Source organism: Mustela lutreola, chromosome 7 (assembly GCF_030435805.1).
Source record: "Mustela lutreola isolate mMusLut2 chromosome 7, mMusLut2.pri, whole genome shotgun sequence".
NCBI classification, from domain to species: Eukaryota; Metazoa; Chordata; class Mammalia; order Carnivora; family Mustelidae; genus Mustela; species Mustela lutreola.
Window position 1 is genome coordinate 7,819,442 of NC_081296.1, and position 13,871 is coordinate 7,833,312.

General features: G+C 43.3%; 1 protein-coding gene across 1 annotated transcript in view; it reads left to right on the forward strand.

Moving 5' to 3' along the window:
- The window catches only part of IQGAP1 (IQ motif containing GTPase activating protein 1), a 101,178-nt gene that overhangs the window by 22,408 nt on the left and 64,899 nt on the right, over window positions 1–13,871 (forward strand). The window contains exon 3 of the mRNA XM_059179946.1: window positions 12,297–12,453. Within this exon, the coding sequence (XP_059035929.1) occupies window positions 12,297–12,453 (157 nt within the window). The remainder of the gene's footprint in view (window positions 1–12,296; window positions 12,454–13,871) is intronic.

Here is a 13,871-nt window from a genome sequence, read left to right on the forward strand (position 1 = left end):
TAACTGACTTAGACACCCAGGCCCCCCAGCTTTTTATACTTTTGAATTTTAACCTTTGTATATATATTGCCTGTCAGAGAAAGTAAAGTGAAAGTAGCACCTCCTCCAGGGAACACACTCCCTTACTCCAGGTCTGAATTAGATGTTCCTGTCTTGTGTTTCTGCCACTCCTCACCACCGTATCTTTTTTATATAACTTTTCACAATATATTATAAACGCCTTATACTTTTCTCTTCCCCAATATACTGTGAGCCTCAGAGGGGAAGGAGTATGTCCTCAGTGAGTATGACAGTTAACCTCTCCATGATCTGTTCTCACTAAGTACTAGATCTGAAAATTAAATTTCTGACCCATGACTTGTTCTGCAGGCTCCCCTTGTTCCCCCAGGGCTCCAGCAGCTGCAGCCGTAGGCGCTGAGGACTGAGAAGTGCTTTTGCGAAGAAATAACTAGCTGTCTGCTGCCTCATAGAGGACTCTGTCCTGGTCCTTTTCTCCCATGCTGCTCACGGCCAGCCGTGACCGCAGCTGCTGAGATTTCGGATCACCTGAGGTCAGCTCAGCTGGAACATTTATTTTATTTTTCCACTTAAGGTTAAAAGGTCTTTCACGCTTTGTGATAGATGGTAAAGTAGAGATGGAGGGCTTGGTAGGTCAGCGTGGAGGTGTTTCCCTGGGGTCTGCATCTGAAGACTCTGGGAATGTACAGTTAATCCTTTTAGCTCAGGGACTCTAAAAAAAACTTCATTGAAGTAATAATTTACATGCCATAAAGTTCTCCTATTTTTTAATGTACGACTTAATGATATTTAGTAAGTTGACCAAATAGTGCAGTTGTTACCTTAGAGTAGTTTCCATCACCCCAGGAAGAAAGGGGCTCTTGAAAGAGGATAACCATTAACGTTTAATTTCTGCCTGTGGACTTGGTACACTTTATCTGGTTCAGCAAAGAGTAGTTTCTCTTCTGTTTCTCACTCTTTCTTACAGCTGTTCAAATTGGCTTAATTCACACTAAAGTTTCTTTTAAAGGAGAAATTGTCAAGGTTTCTCATGTGCTTGCAGGGCTTGGAAAACAAGCCTTTATCATTTCTTGGATTACGGCTGGTGCTTCCCTCGATCTTCCTCACCCCTTAGGATACCTCCTCATCCATATGATCCGTACTGCTTGGAGTGACCGCTCAAGTTATATCCGATCATTTCATTTTTTTTTTTTTTTTCAAAGGAGCCTCCTTGCCCAGTGTGGAGCCCAGTGCCCAGTGCAGGGCTTGAACTCAGAACCTTGAGCTCAAGACCTGACTGAGCTGCCCAGGTGCCCCTGATCATTTCATTCCCATTTCAGATCCCTCAGAGGGTCTGCACATTCTCTCCCCTTGGCCTGACTTGTTCGCCCCCCTGACCACCACCACCCCCCCACCCCACACATAGTCCTTCAAGACCTAAATGCCCTTCTCTCTGAGAAAGTAGCGCTAATGCCCTTCCTTCTTTAGCTGGTCAGTTCTCAGTCGAATACTCTGCCTTTGTTTCTCTTAAGACCTGTTCCTACCATGCTGGGTTGAAATTACTAGGCTTTTTCCAGTGCCTCAATGGTGCTTAGACATGTTAGCGTCTGAGTAAAATCCTGATTGCCAGGAAGAGACTGCCCAGCTTGGGACGTTTTCAGCAGCGAGTAACCCTGGCATGTGGGGGTATCTGCTGTGCAAGCGGGGTGTGGTGACCAGAGGAGCGGCTCCTGGAGGAACCGAATCTCGATGGTTTGGAGTAGTCATTTCCGGCATTGGTATGTTCCCCTCTGTATTGCACCGAGCTGGGAAACCACTGAAGTCACGTGCTCAGCAGAACCCGTTCAACTTGTTTCCTCCTCACAGACCCCTAATTCACATTCCCACCCTGATTGTTTTCTCCCAGTGCATGCTGGAGGTCTGGGCTTGTTTCAGGGCTTACCGCACCAGTTCTCTGAATACTGGTTTCTTTGTCTTGCTGCGGGCTGGAACTGGTAGGGCCCAGCCTGCAGTCCCTTTGACGGATGCTCTCTGCAGGACAAGGAAGGTAGGGTACTGGGTGTTCCTGGGATCTGGCTCTTGCACACACGTCCTCCTGTATGTGGAACACGGGTGCACAGCGCCCATGACTTAGGGCCATGGGTGTGGGTTTGCATATAGCATCTCAGTTAATGCTCACAACTACCGTGTTTTTACGGACAGGAAACTGAAGCTCAGAGAGGCTAGTTAGGTAAATTGTCATTCTTACTTCCTTCCCTCATTACGCAGGGAAGAACTGGGTCTGTTCCTCCTCAATAACTAGTGCCCCCGTGTTCTCTAGAACGTTGCCTTCTTCCTTGGCTCTTTATGTCTCGTCTCTTCAGTCCCCTCAGCACTTGTTGCTTTCTTGCAGCCTGCAATTAAGTGCCTCCTCCTGAGTCATAAAGAGAGAGAGGTGCCTTCCTAGGACATGCCACCACCTCAGACCAACCCTTTCTCCATTCCTCCAATTTCTCTTCCCTTCTTAAACTTCCTGAAAAGGAAGTCTGCCTTGGCTGTTTCTAGTTCCCCCTAGAATTTGCTTTTCTGGTTGTAATCTCCCTTCCCCTGCTCACCACTCCACTAAGATGCCCCTTCATGGGGGTCACAGATGGCCTTCTTCCGTGTTTGGTACATCCTTTTCCCTAGGCCATCCGTCTCTCTGCAGCGTCGAAGTTGGTGACCTCTCCCAGCTTCCGGCAAAGTTCTCCTTCCCTGTGGTCATGCGATTCTCTCATGTTTCTCATTTTACCTTAGTAGCCCCTGTTTGTAATACATTTAAGTATTGGTGTTGGTGTTCTCTGAGGCACAGTCTTGACTTTTTTTTTTTTAAGTTATTTATTTATTTATTTATTTATTTATTTAAGTCACCTCTACACCAAACATGGGGCTCGAACTCACGATCCTCAAGATCAAGAGTCACATGCTCCTCTGACTGAGCCAGCCAGGCATCCCCTGGCCGTATTATATGTTGCTTTACAGTCCGTTTCTCTGGTGAGCTCATCCACCCCCCTACCCCCCCATGGTGTCACTCTTCACGCCTTGTCTCCAGCTGGGTCTGCCCCCTGAGTTTTCCAGACTTGTGTTTCCACTGCCTGCAGGTTGTTACCACCTGACGTCCTGTTCGTGTTTCGAGCTGAACACGTTTCCGGCCTGAATTTATCATTCTGGCCTGCTTCTGCCGGTGGCCCCACCTCGCTGCCTGGCATCCTCTTTCATTTAGTCATCCGCGCCACAAGTCACCACATCATCTTTTAAAATAAAACAACCAAAAAAAAAAAAAAATAAAATAAAAAAAATAAAAAATAAAATAAAACAACCTTTTGCCTTTTATAGAAGTTTCTGAAAGTTTACTAAACATGGTACATGTTGCCAGATTTTCTTCTGGAACAGTGTGAGAATGTGGGGTTTCCCCACATATTGGACAATAATAAGTCACTATTGTTCCTTATCTTTGCCAGTCTGGTAGCCAAATAATGGTGTTATTGTTACTTTAATTTGCATTTCTTTGATTAGTAGACTAAGAATTTTTCCTGTAATTATGGCCATTTACTTCTTTCATGAGTTGCCTGTTTCTGTTTCTATATTTTTCTAGGGAAATACTTGTCATTTTATTTATTTCAAGCATTTAAAATGTATATAGGAGATTGTTAATTTCTTGTTATGTTGCAGAGTTTTCCCTCCAGTTTATCTTTTCTCTAAAAAAAATTTTTTTAATTGCCTTAAGTTTAATTTTTTAAAAAATTTATGTATTTACTTGTCAGAGGGATAGAGAGAGAGAGAGAGAGCATGATAGTGAGCACAGGCAGGGGGAGTGGCAGGTTGAAGGAGAAGCAGGCTTCCTGCTGAGCAAGGAGGCTGATGTGCTACTCGATCCCACCACCCTGGGATCATGACCTGAGCCAAAGGCAGACACTTAACCAACTGAGCCTCCCAAATGTCCTGAAGTTTAACTGCTTTTTATATAGCCACTTTATTCCCCCCTCACTTTTTCTTTTCTTTTTTTTTTTTTTTTGTAGAGCCCAACACAGGGCATAAACCCAGGACCCTGAGCTCAAGATGTGAGCTAAGATCCAGAGTCAGTTCCTTAACTGACTCAGCTACCCAGGCGCCCCTCCCTCTTCCTTTATATCTGCTGCCATAAATTTGTTTGAAAAGGCTTTTCCCATTTCAGGATTGTACAACCATTCATCTGTAATTTTTCCCTCCTTTTATCTTACTCTTTAAATTCTCTAATCCATTGTTTAAATTTAAATTAAAATTTTTTTCAGTTAACTCTACCCCCAGCTTGGGGCTGGAACACATGACTGAGATGAAGAGCTGCATGCACCACTGACTGAGCCGGCCAGGCCCCTTGAACCCGTTTGATGTTCTGTGTCATTAGCAAGATGTGAAGTCAGGACTTAACTTTGCTTTTTTCCCCCCCTTTTTCTTTTCCTGTTGTCTATAAAGCCATTGTCTCCCACTCCTAGCCCTTACTCCCAGCTGTTTAACCAGCTGTCAGGAGGGGTCAGTTTTTCCCTTGTAATTGCTCACCAGTTTTCTTTCCCTTCCCACCATTGCCCTAGTCAAGGACCTTACTGGATTCCTCTGACCAACCCACTCTTCTGTTCGAAAACTTCGGTGGTTCCCACTGCCTGAGAATTAAAATGCTGGTGCTCCAGATACATCTCTACTACAGTAACTCATCATTCCCCAAATACACCATTTATTGTCATGCCTTACTTATTTATTTTTTAAAAGTAATTTCTACATCTGATGGGGGGCTTGAACTTTCAACCCTGGGATCAAGAGTCATATGCTCTGCCAACTGAGCCAGATGGGCGCTCCTGTTTTTGTACCTTTTTGCCCTTCATTTTTGCTTTATCTCAGATGTCTCCTTTTCCCATTTTTCTTCTCTCCAAATACAATTTATGTTATAAAGCCTAGTTGAAATATCATCCCATTGTAGCTAGTTGTTTAATCACCTCTGTTCCCGGGGGGTGATCTCCTTGAAGGTGGTTGCAGGCATTTAGCACATCTCAAGCTGCTGATAGCTCTTGCATGGTGTAGTCTATTAGAAATGTGTCCTACAGGGGACAAGGGTGCCTGGGTGGCTCAGTCAGTTAAGTGTCTGCCTTCGGCTCGGGTCATGGTCCCAGGGTCCTGGGATCGAGCCTCACATTGGGCTCCCCGCTCAGCAGAGGACCTGCTTCTCCCTCTCCCTCTGCCTGCTGTTCTGCTTACTTGTGCTCTTTCTTTCTCTGTCAGATAAATAAATAAAATCTTAAAAAAAAAAAAAAAGAAAGAAAGAAAGAAAGAAATGTGTCCTGGGGCACCTGGGTGGCTCAATTGTTTAAGCGGCCCACTCCTGATCTCAGCTCAGGTCATGATCTCAAGGCCCTAGGATTGAGCTCTGGCTGCACTGGGCTCCGAGCTCTGCGGGGAGTCTGCTTGATTCTCTCTCTCCCTCTGCCCCCGCCACTCTTTTTCTGTATATATAATAAATCTTAGGGGTGCCGGGGTGGTACCCCTAAGCATTTGCCTTTGACTCAGGTCATGATTCCAGGGTCCTGGGATCGAGCCCCAGGTCGGGCTCTCTGCTTAGTGGAGAGACTGCTTGGCTCTCTCCCTCTGCCTGCCACTCCCCCTGCCTGTGCTTTCTCTGTCAAATAAGCAAATAAAATCTTAATAAATAAATATGTATATAAATAATCTTTAAAAAAAAAAAAAAAAGAAAGAAAATGCTGCCCTGAATGGATGTGTAGCCGTCAGAGTGGACAGGTGTTTTTTTGAGAGGTGATTTAAGGGGCGCCTGAGTGGCTTAGTCGGTTAAGCTTCTGCCTTCTCAGGTCATGATCCCAGGGTCCTGGGACTGAGTCCTGCGTCAAGCTCCCTGCTCACCGGGGAGTCTGCTTTTCCCTTTCCTCCCCACTTACACTCTCTCGCTATCTCTGTCTCTGTCTCTCACATAAATAAGTAAAACCTTTAAAGAAAAAAAAGTTGATTTAAAATATGTATAAAACAGAGCTCCATAGAAATAGGCTATATGTGAGAGGTAGATAAGATTATTATTTATGAGAATTGTGATCTATTTATATTAAAAATAAACCTTTATATAAACTCTCATTTTTCACACTAATTGTGTCATTGTCACCAGTGCTTAGTGTTTAATGGGCTTTTCTCCGGGTGCTTGATACAGGAAAGTCCACTGATGAGGTTGGGTACTGTGGGGCAGGGTGCTTCAGGAAGTCCAGCTTCAGAACCTGAGGTTTTGTTAGTGAATGTTCTGAGGTGGCAGCTATTACAGTTATTGAAGGAGACAGTAGATTGTAACAAGAGTTTGGGTTTTATTTATTTATTTGACAGACAGATCACAAGTAGGCAGAGAGGCAGGCAGAGAGGGAGGGGGAAGTAGGCTCCCTGCTGAGCAGAGAGCCCAATGTGGGACTCGATCCCAGGACCCTGAGACCATGAACTGAGCTGAAGGCAGAGGCTTAACCCACTGAGCCACCTCAGCTCCCCTTGTCATTCCTTTTTAACAAACAAAGAAACTGGCTACGTGACTGTCTTGATAAGGGACAGGTTATAAATCCGCGTCTCTCTCTCTGTTTATTTTAACTCTTTTTTTGAAGATATATTTATATATTTTAGAGAGAGAAAGTGTGCAAGTAGGGGAAGGGACAGAGAGAAGGAGACAAGCAGATTCATTGCTGAGCAGGGAGCCTGATGTGGGGATTAATCTCAGGATGCTGAAATCATGACTGAATCAAAACCAGGGGTTGGATGCCCAACCAGCTGAGCCCCTAAACCCAGGTCTCTTAAAGTCCAGTGCAGGCCACGTTATATACATGTGTGTGTGTGTGTGTGTGTGTGTGTGTGTGTGTACTACATATATTTCTTTTAATTTAAATTGTGTATCATGCATCATTGGTCTTGGATATAGAGTTCAGTTATTTGTCAGTTGCATATAACTCCCAGTGTGCTTCATGGCCACATTATATTTTGAATTCCATGTGTTGTCTTGCTCCACAGGGCGGCTTAGGGTGCCAAGGGGGAACAGGTGCTGGTTTAGTAAAAACTTCTGGCTGGTAGAATCCAGAAATGAACGTTTGGTTATACATCAGCAGCAGTCAGGCTCATGAGAGGATTTGAAAGCATTCAGGCATGAAAGTGGTTGAGTAAGTGGGAGGTGGAGGGAGTGGAGGAGTTGGGGCAGAGGAGGAGGTCTTTTTTTTTTTTTTTTTTTTTTTTTTTAATTCATTTGACAGACAGAGATTACAAGTAGGCAGAGAGGCAGGCAGAGAGAGAGAGGAGGAAGCAGGCTCCCTGCTGAGCAGAGAGCCCAACTCGGGGCTTGATCCCAGGACCCTGAGATCATGACCTGAGCAGAAGGCAGAGGCTTAACCCCCTGAGCCACCCATGCGCCCCAAGGAGGAGATCTTTAGTGAGATTTCCACCCGAGGGATTCTGTGATGAACATAAGAACTGGCAAAAAGTTGTGTTACCATTGATTTATAGAGAATGCATAGGCTGGGGGAAGGGCAAGGGGAGAGGGAGAAGCAGGTTCTGCACTGAGATGGGAGCCCCAGGCCGCAGGGCTCTACCCCAGGATCATGGGATCATAACCTAAAGGGTTATGATCATAACCTAAGGGTCTAAAGCAGACGCTTAGCCAACTGAGCCACCCAGGCGTTTCTAGGTTTATTTACTTTCTAATTTTTAGCTTTATGTGGTATAATTAACATAAAATTGTAGGATATTTAACATGTACAGAAATAACGTGTACATTGTGATTTGTCATACGTGTACATTATGAAAGGTTTAGGTTTTATTTTCTTTTTGTGAGAATGTTCAAATTCTACTCTCTTGGCAAATTTTAGTTACACAAGAATTGTGGTCCACAACAGTCCCCGTGTTTTACATTAGAGCCTCAGATCTCATCCTCTTATATGTGAGAGTTTGTACCCTTTTGGCAACCTCTCCCTATTTCCTTTACCCCATGGCAACTACTTTTAGACTGTGTTTCTATGAGTTTTCTTTTGGTTTTTTTTTAGATTTTATATATGAGCAATACTGTGAAGTATAATGCCCACAGGTTCATCTGTGTTGTCACAAATGGAAGGATTTCCTTCTTTCTCATGGCTGAATAATAGACCAGTGTGTGTGCACGTGCGCGTGTGTGTCACATCTTCTGTATCCATTCATCTGTTGATGGGCACGTCTCTTGTTTCCTTATCTTGACTATTCTGAATGATGCTGCAGTGAACACGGGAGTGCAGATAATCTCTTCCACAGTTGCTTTCATTCCTTCGACTATTTACTCAGAGTCGGGATCGCTGGATCGCAGGCAGTCCTGTTTTTAATTTTTTAAGGAAATGCCACATATCTCCTTAGTGGCTGTACCAGTTTACACTCCCACCAGTAGTGCACACGGGTTCTCTTTTCTCACATCGTTCCCAACACTTGTTGTCTCTTGCCCTTCTGATGACGACTGTTCTAAGTGTCAGGTGATGTCTCGTTGAGGTTTTCATTTGCATTTCATTTCATTTGCTGACAGTTAGCACCTTTTGTACATCTTCTTTGGGAAAATGTCTGTTCACTTTCTCTGCCCATTTGTAAATTGGATTGCTTGTTTTTTTGCTCTTCAGTTGCATGAATTCTTTAATTTTTTTGGATATTAACCTTTTATCAGATACATGATTTGCAGATGCTTTCTTCCTTTTCGTAGGTTGCCTTTTCCTTTTATTGGTGGTTTCCTTTGCCTGTGCAGAAGCTTTTTGTTTGGTGTAGTTCCACTTCTGTTTATTTTTGCTCTTGATGCCTTTGCTTTTGCTGTCAAATCCAAAAATATTATTGCCAAGACTGACGCTAAGGAGCTTACCTGTGATATTTTCTTCTAGGAGTGTATGGTTTCAGGTCTTAACGTTAAATTTGTAATCCATTTTGAGTTGATTTTTGTGTGTGGTGTAAGGTAGGGATCTATGCAGATTTATTTAAAAATGTATTTATTAAGCAAGGGGTACCTGGCTGGCTAATTTGGTAGAGCATGTGACTTGATCTCAGGATTGTAAGTTTGAGCCCCACAATTTGGTGTAAAGATTACTTAGAAATAAAATCTTTAAAAAAATAAAATGTATTCAAAAAGCTAAATTAAATGCTTATGTTTTATAAGAAAGCTTTGTGTCTGAGTTGAAAATCAGTGTGAACTTACACTAAAATACCTAAAACCCCATTTAGTGGACAGAATCTGGAGAGATACTAGACTTTTTCCTGTATAGGATACCTGCAACTTGGTCCTGTTCATTCTGCTCTGTGGGGCTCAGCCCTGTTAGGTTTTTGGAGTGATGGGATAAGAGTAACAGTGGTCTAGTGAAGAGGATTATCAACTAGGAATCAGGGACCTGATTGATTCTGCCTTTGCCGGTAGCTAGTAGTTGACTTGGACAGATAGACCTTATACTTATAAAATGAGGGGGTTGTATAAGTAGATACAGCCTTTGGACAAGCTTTTGAACAATAAAAAAAGTTTCTTTAATGTTTATATTTCTTTAATTTTGGAGTTAGACTTCTAAGGTCCTTTCCTTAGGAGTTAATTCTAAATACAGCAGAACATTGTGCACAAAGATGTTCCTTGCAGTATTATTTAATACCTGAAACTGTTTGGAAGTGACATAAGTGTCCAACATAGGTGGCCAGTTAAGCACTTTGGAGAATTTTTGTGTAACTCAGTCTTCAGAAATTATATAATAACATGGAAAATATTCATAAAATATTGAGAGGTGTCTACTAATTTTCTTTAATGAATATGTATTATTATATTGAAAGAACAAAGCAAAACCCAAAGGGATTTGCCCTAGAAGTGCTTTAAGTTCTTGGCTATCATCTTGTGATTCTGTGGTTTAGTGGCAGAGGGGGAAATCTCAGATGGGCTGTGGAGGACCGAAAGGGGGGTTTGTTGAATCTTCTCAGGATTATAGTAGAATCTCTACTTCAGCTAATATTAACAATTAGAGTAACATAGCATCCTACTGAGTGCTCTTCATTTTTCAAAGCAATATGGTCCCAATTTAACTTACTTTTTAAACTTAATTCTTATAAATGAAACCCGCTGATACTCTCTTGTGAGACAGAGGTTCCCACCCTGTGTGTGGAATATGGAGGGCAGCTTTGGGTTTGGGGCATGGAGAGACACTTCTGTATTTTGCCTGTTTATTCTGGCTCTCCCTTACCCCTTTTCATCAGATCACAGTTGCCTCTTCTTCTGGCCTGACATTTCTGTGATGTGCAAGGTATTCTCTTCCACTCTACAAAACTAGCTGTTAATCAGGCCTGCTATACAGCAGTTTGCCTCAGGAAGGCGTGGATAAAAGCTTGTGGGAGATGACGCTGTGGTTCCTCCTTTGACTTTGACTTTGATGTAGTCATCTCAGAGAAGAACCGAAACGCCTTTGGTAGCTAGCCTCATTCAAGGCAAAAGTATTGCGCTGTGCTCTTTATCCACAGTCTATGTGTTTACCTTGTTTTGAGGAGAAAATAAGTAATTTTTTCTTCATTACATGGTGAAGGGCTGTTCTTGGATTAGACTGCAGTTGTTCTAGGCTTGTTTCTGTTAATGAGAACACAAGTTCCACTGTCCCTTGAGAGCTGGGATTGGCAGGAGCCATTTGCTGTATCCTTTTTAGCAAGAAAATATTGGAAGGCTGGTAACAGGAGATGAATCCTGGACTACAGCTCTTTTCCATACCAGTGAGCTGTATTCTTTTCCACTTTGCCCTTCTGGTCGTTGGGCTCTTGCAGAGGTTTGGATTTTGTAGCTCTTACCCATTGGTATCTGTCTTAACTACCGTGGCAGCCCTTCTGGAAAACTCATTTGTGTGCTCCTACCACCACCCCCCGCCCCCACCACCTCCAACCGCCGTGATTTAAGTTCCCAGTACCTGAAAGAAAAGCCAGAGGTAAAAACTTATTATCACTGGGTATAGGGAATGATGAGAAAATTCTCTGGCCCATGCATACACCCCAGCCAGTATTTATTTAAATACATACTATGACTATTTTTAGAACTTGAGAAACACAGAGAAATTGTTCCTTTTCCTTACTGTTTTGTAAAAATTCTGAGCAGTAACCTCAGTTTGGAAAGTCAGAATTAATACAAGAAAGTCTATTCTGAATTATAAAAGTAGCAATTTATAGAACTATCATAAATCTAAGGTCTGTTGTGTATCATTCAAGCAATTTATTAATAAAAGAATTACATAAACATGCATACGGGAAGCCTGGGTAGCTCAGTTGGTGAAACATCTGCCTTCGGCTCAGGTCATGCTCTCAGAGTCCTGGTGGTCCCAGCATCAAGCCCCTGCTCAGCAGGGAGTCTGCTTCTCCCTCTCCCTCAACTCTCTCCTCGCCCGCCCCCTTGGTCTCTCTCTCTCAAATAAATAGTCTTTAAAAAAAGCAGAACCATCGGGGTGCCTGGATGGCTCAGTTGTTAAGCATCTGCCTTGGGCTCAGGTCATTATCCCAGGGTCTTGGGATCAAGCTCCACATGGGGCTCCCTGCTTGCTGGGAAGCCTGCTTCTCTCCCTCTGCTGCTCCCCCTGCTGTGTTCCTATTCTTGCTCTGGCTCTCTCTGTCCAAAAAAAAAAAAAAAAAAGCCAAAGCATCGCCTTTAAATGACTTTTATTTTCCTACACGTATGTTGATAGAAAATACATGCAGATGTGCATTGTTTTATCTTGAGCCTCCCTGAAATCTCTTGAGAAATGTTTTAGGGGGAAATGCAGTCTCCTCCCCCACCTCTGACAAACACACATTCATTTTTACTGCATTTCCTTCCCTGTTTCAGTTGAGATCATAGACTATTCATGTAACCCCCAAACAGCCTTAAAAGAATTTCTTAAAAGAAATTCTTTGTGGATTCTGAAACTGGAAGAGAACATACATTTGAATTTTTGAACAACTGAAGTGCTGCCGTCAGCTACACATGGCTTTTCTTAGGAGTTCTGCAGGAGTGACCTCGGGTTAGGGCCTGAGGTTTCTGGGCAGTCAGGGGCTGGGGAGCCAGTTGGCTCTACTGCCACAGAAGAAAGCAGGGTAGAGAAGAAGGTGGCTTTGTTGCTCGGGAGTTTTCCAGTCTTTTCCTAAGACTGGGTCAGGACAAGGATGTGTGTGAAATTGGATCTTAAAAGAGTGTTGCTTATGTGGAACTTAAACTCCAGGGAGAATGGAAATGAGTCTCAAAAGTCTCTTAAGGAGGGGATCAGACCCTTCCTCTGTTGTCACGTCCTCTCCCTTTCGTGCAGGTGGATGGAAGCGTGCCTCGGGGAAGACCTGCCTCCCACCACAGAACTGGAGGAGGGGCTTAGGAATGGGGTCTACCTTGCCAAACTAGGAAACTTCTTCTCTCCCAAAGTGGTATCCTTGAAGAAGATTTACGATCGAGAGCAGACCAGATACAAGGTGAGTCCTTCCTTGCTTGGGGCTTAAATTTCCTTAAACTTGAAAGAGAAGATTTGTGGACTTTATCCTGTCCCAGAGTTATTGAGAAATATGTGTGAGTGTGTGTGTTCCTTTAAAATAAAACACCTGGTGGAGAGTGGAGAAGATAATGCAAAGTCAGGTATAGTAATGAAAGGTGGCTCTCTGTATTTTTTTTTTTTAATTAAAGATTGTATTTCTTTATTTGAAAACAGAGATCACAAGTAGACAGAGAGGCAGGCGGGGGGCGGGGGGAAGCAGGCTCCCTGCTGAGCAGAAAGCCGATTCGGGGCTCCATCCCAGGACCCTGGGATCATGACCTAGCCGAAGGCAGAGGCTTTAACACACTGAGCCATCCAGGCACCCCAACTCTCTGTATTTTTGATACAATTCCTGTGATGGGGTATGTCTGGAAATCTTTATGGTTTGTGATGATTTTTTTTTTTTTAATTTCTTAGAAGGTAGAGGAAGTAACTAGGGGGAATTACAACTTTAATTTTAGCCAAGCACTGAGATCTATTGGCAAATTAAAGCAATAACCTTGCAACTTTAGGGGGAATAAAGATCCCTCTGTGACATTAAAATTTGAGGTAAATTGGAAAAGCAGTCCAATTTATCGAGGTCAGTGAGAGGCTTTGATTCTTGTGGCCCAGGGCCCTGAAAAAGAAAAATCAAGTTGGGATGTTGACAAGGACCAAAATCTGCTGTGGGGGAGCTTTCTTACGAGCAGCTATTTGGAAAAGGATGAGTGTAAAAGATAGAGGAAGATTGCAAAACCAAGGGCAGATGTAAGCGGGTTGACTGTGGAGTTGGGCCAGAACTTGGAATGAGCTAAGGATGAAGACAGAGTCCAAGGAGGTTTTTATGTTCCATGTTTATGTTCAAAGGACAACAAGGAAGGTCCAGGTCCTCAACTAAAATTAACATCTCAAAGAGAAACTTTTCTTTTCTGAAGACAGTTCTGGAGCTGTTCTGTGGAGCACTCTACAGTGTGGACAGAGCAGCGAGACATTCATTCATTAATTTAAAAAGATTTATGTATCTTTAGAGAGAGCACTAGTATGAGTGGGTGGAAGTGGCAGAGGGAGAGAATCCCAAGCAGACTCCCCACTGAGCACTAGAGCCCAAAGCGGGCCTGGATCCCATGACCCTGGCTCATGACTGAGCCAAAACCTAGGTCAATACACTCAGCTGACTGAGCCATCCAGGCAACAGGACATTCAAAACAAGAGTGAAGACTGCTGGCGATAGAAACAGTAGTCCTGCCCATCTTCCTCTTGAGAGTAAATCTTTCTCTAAAATAGCAGACCTAGAGATGAGTCCTTTCCAAACACCATGTCCACCACATGAGTGGGTGTTTGTGTGTGTAGTATGAAAACCCTGATTGATATATTTAATGG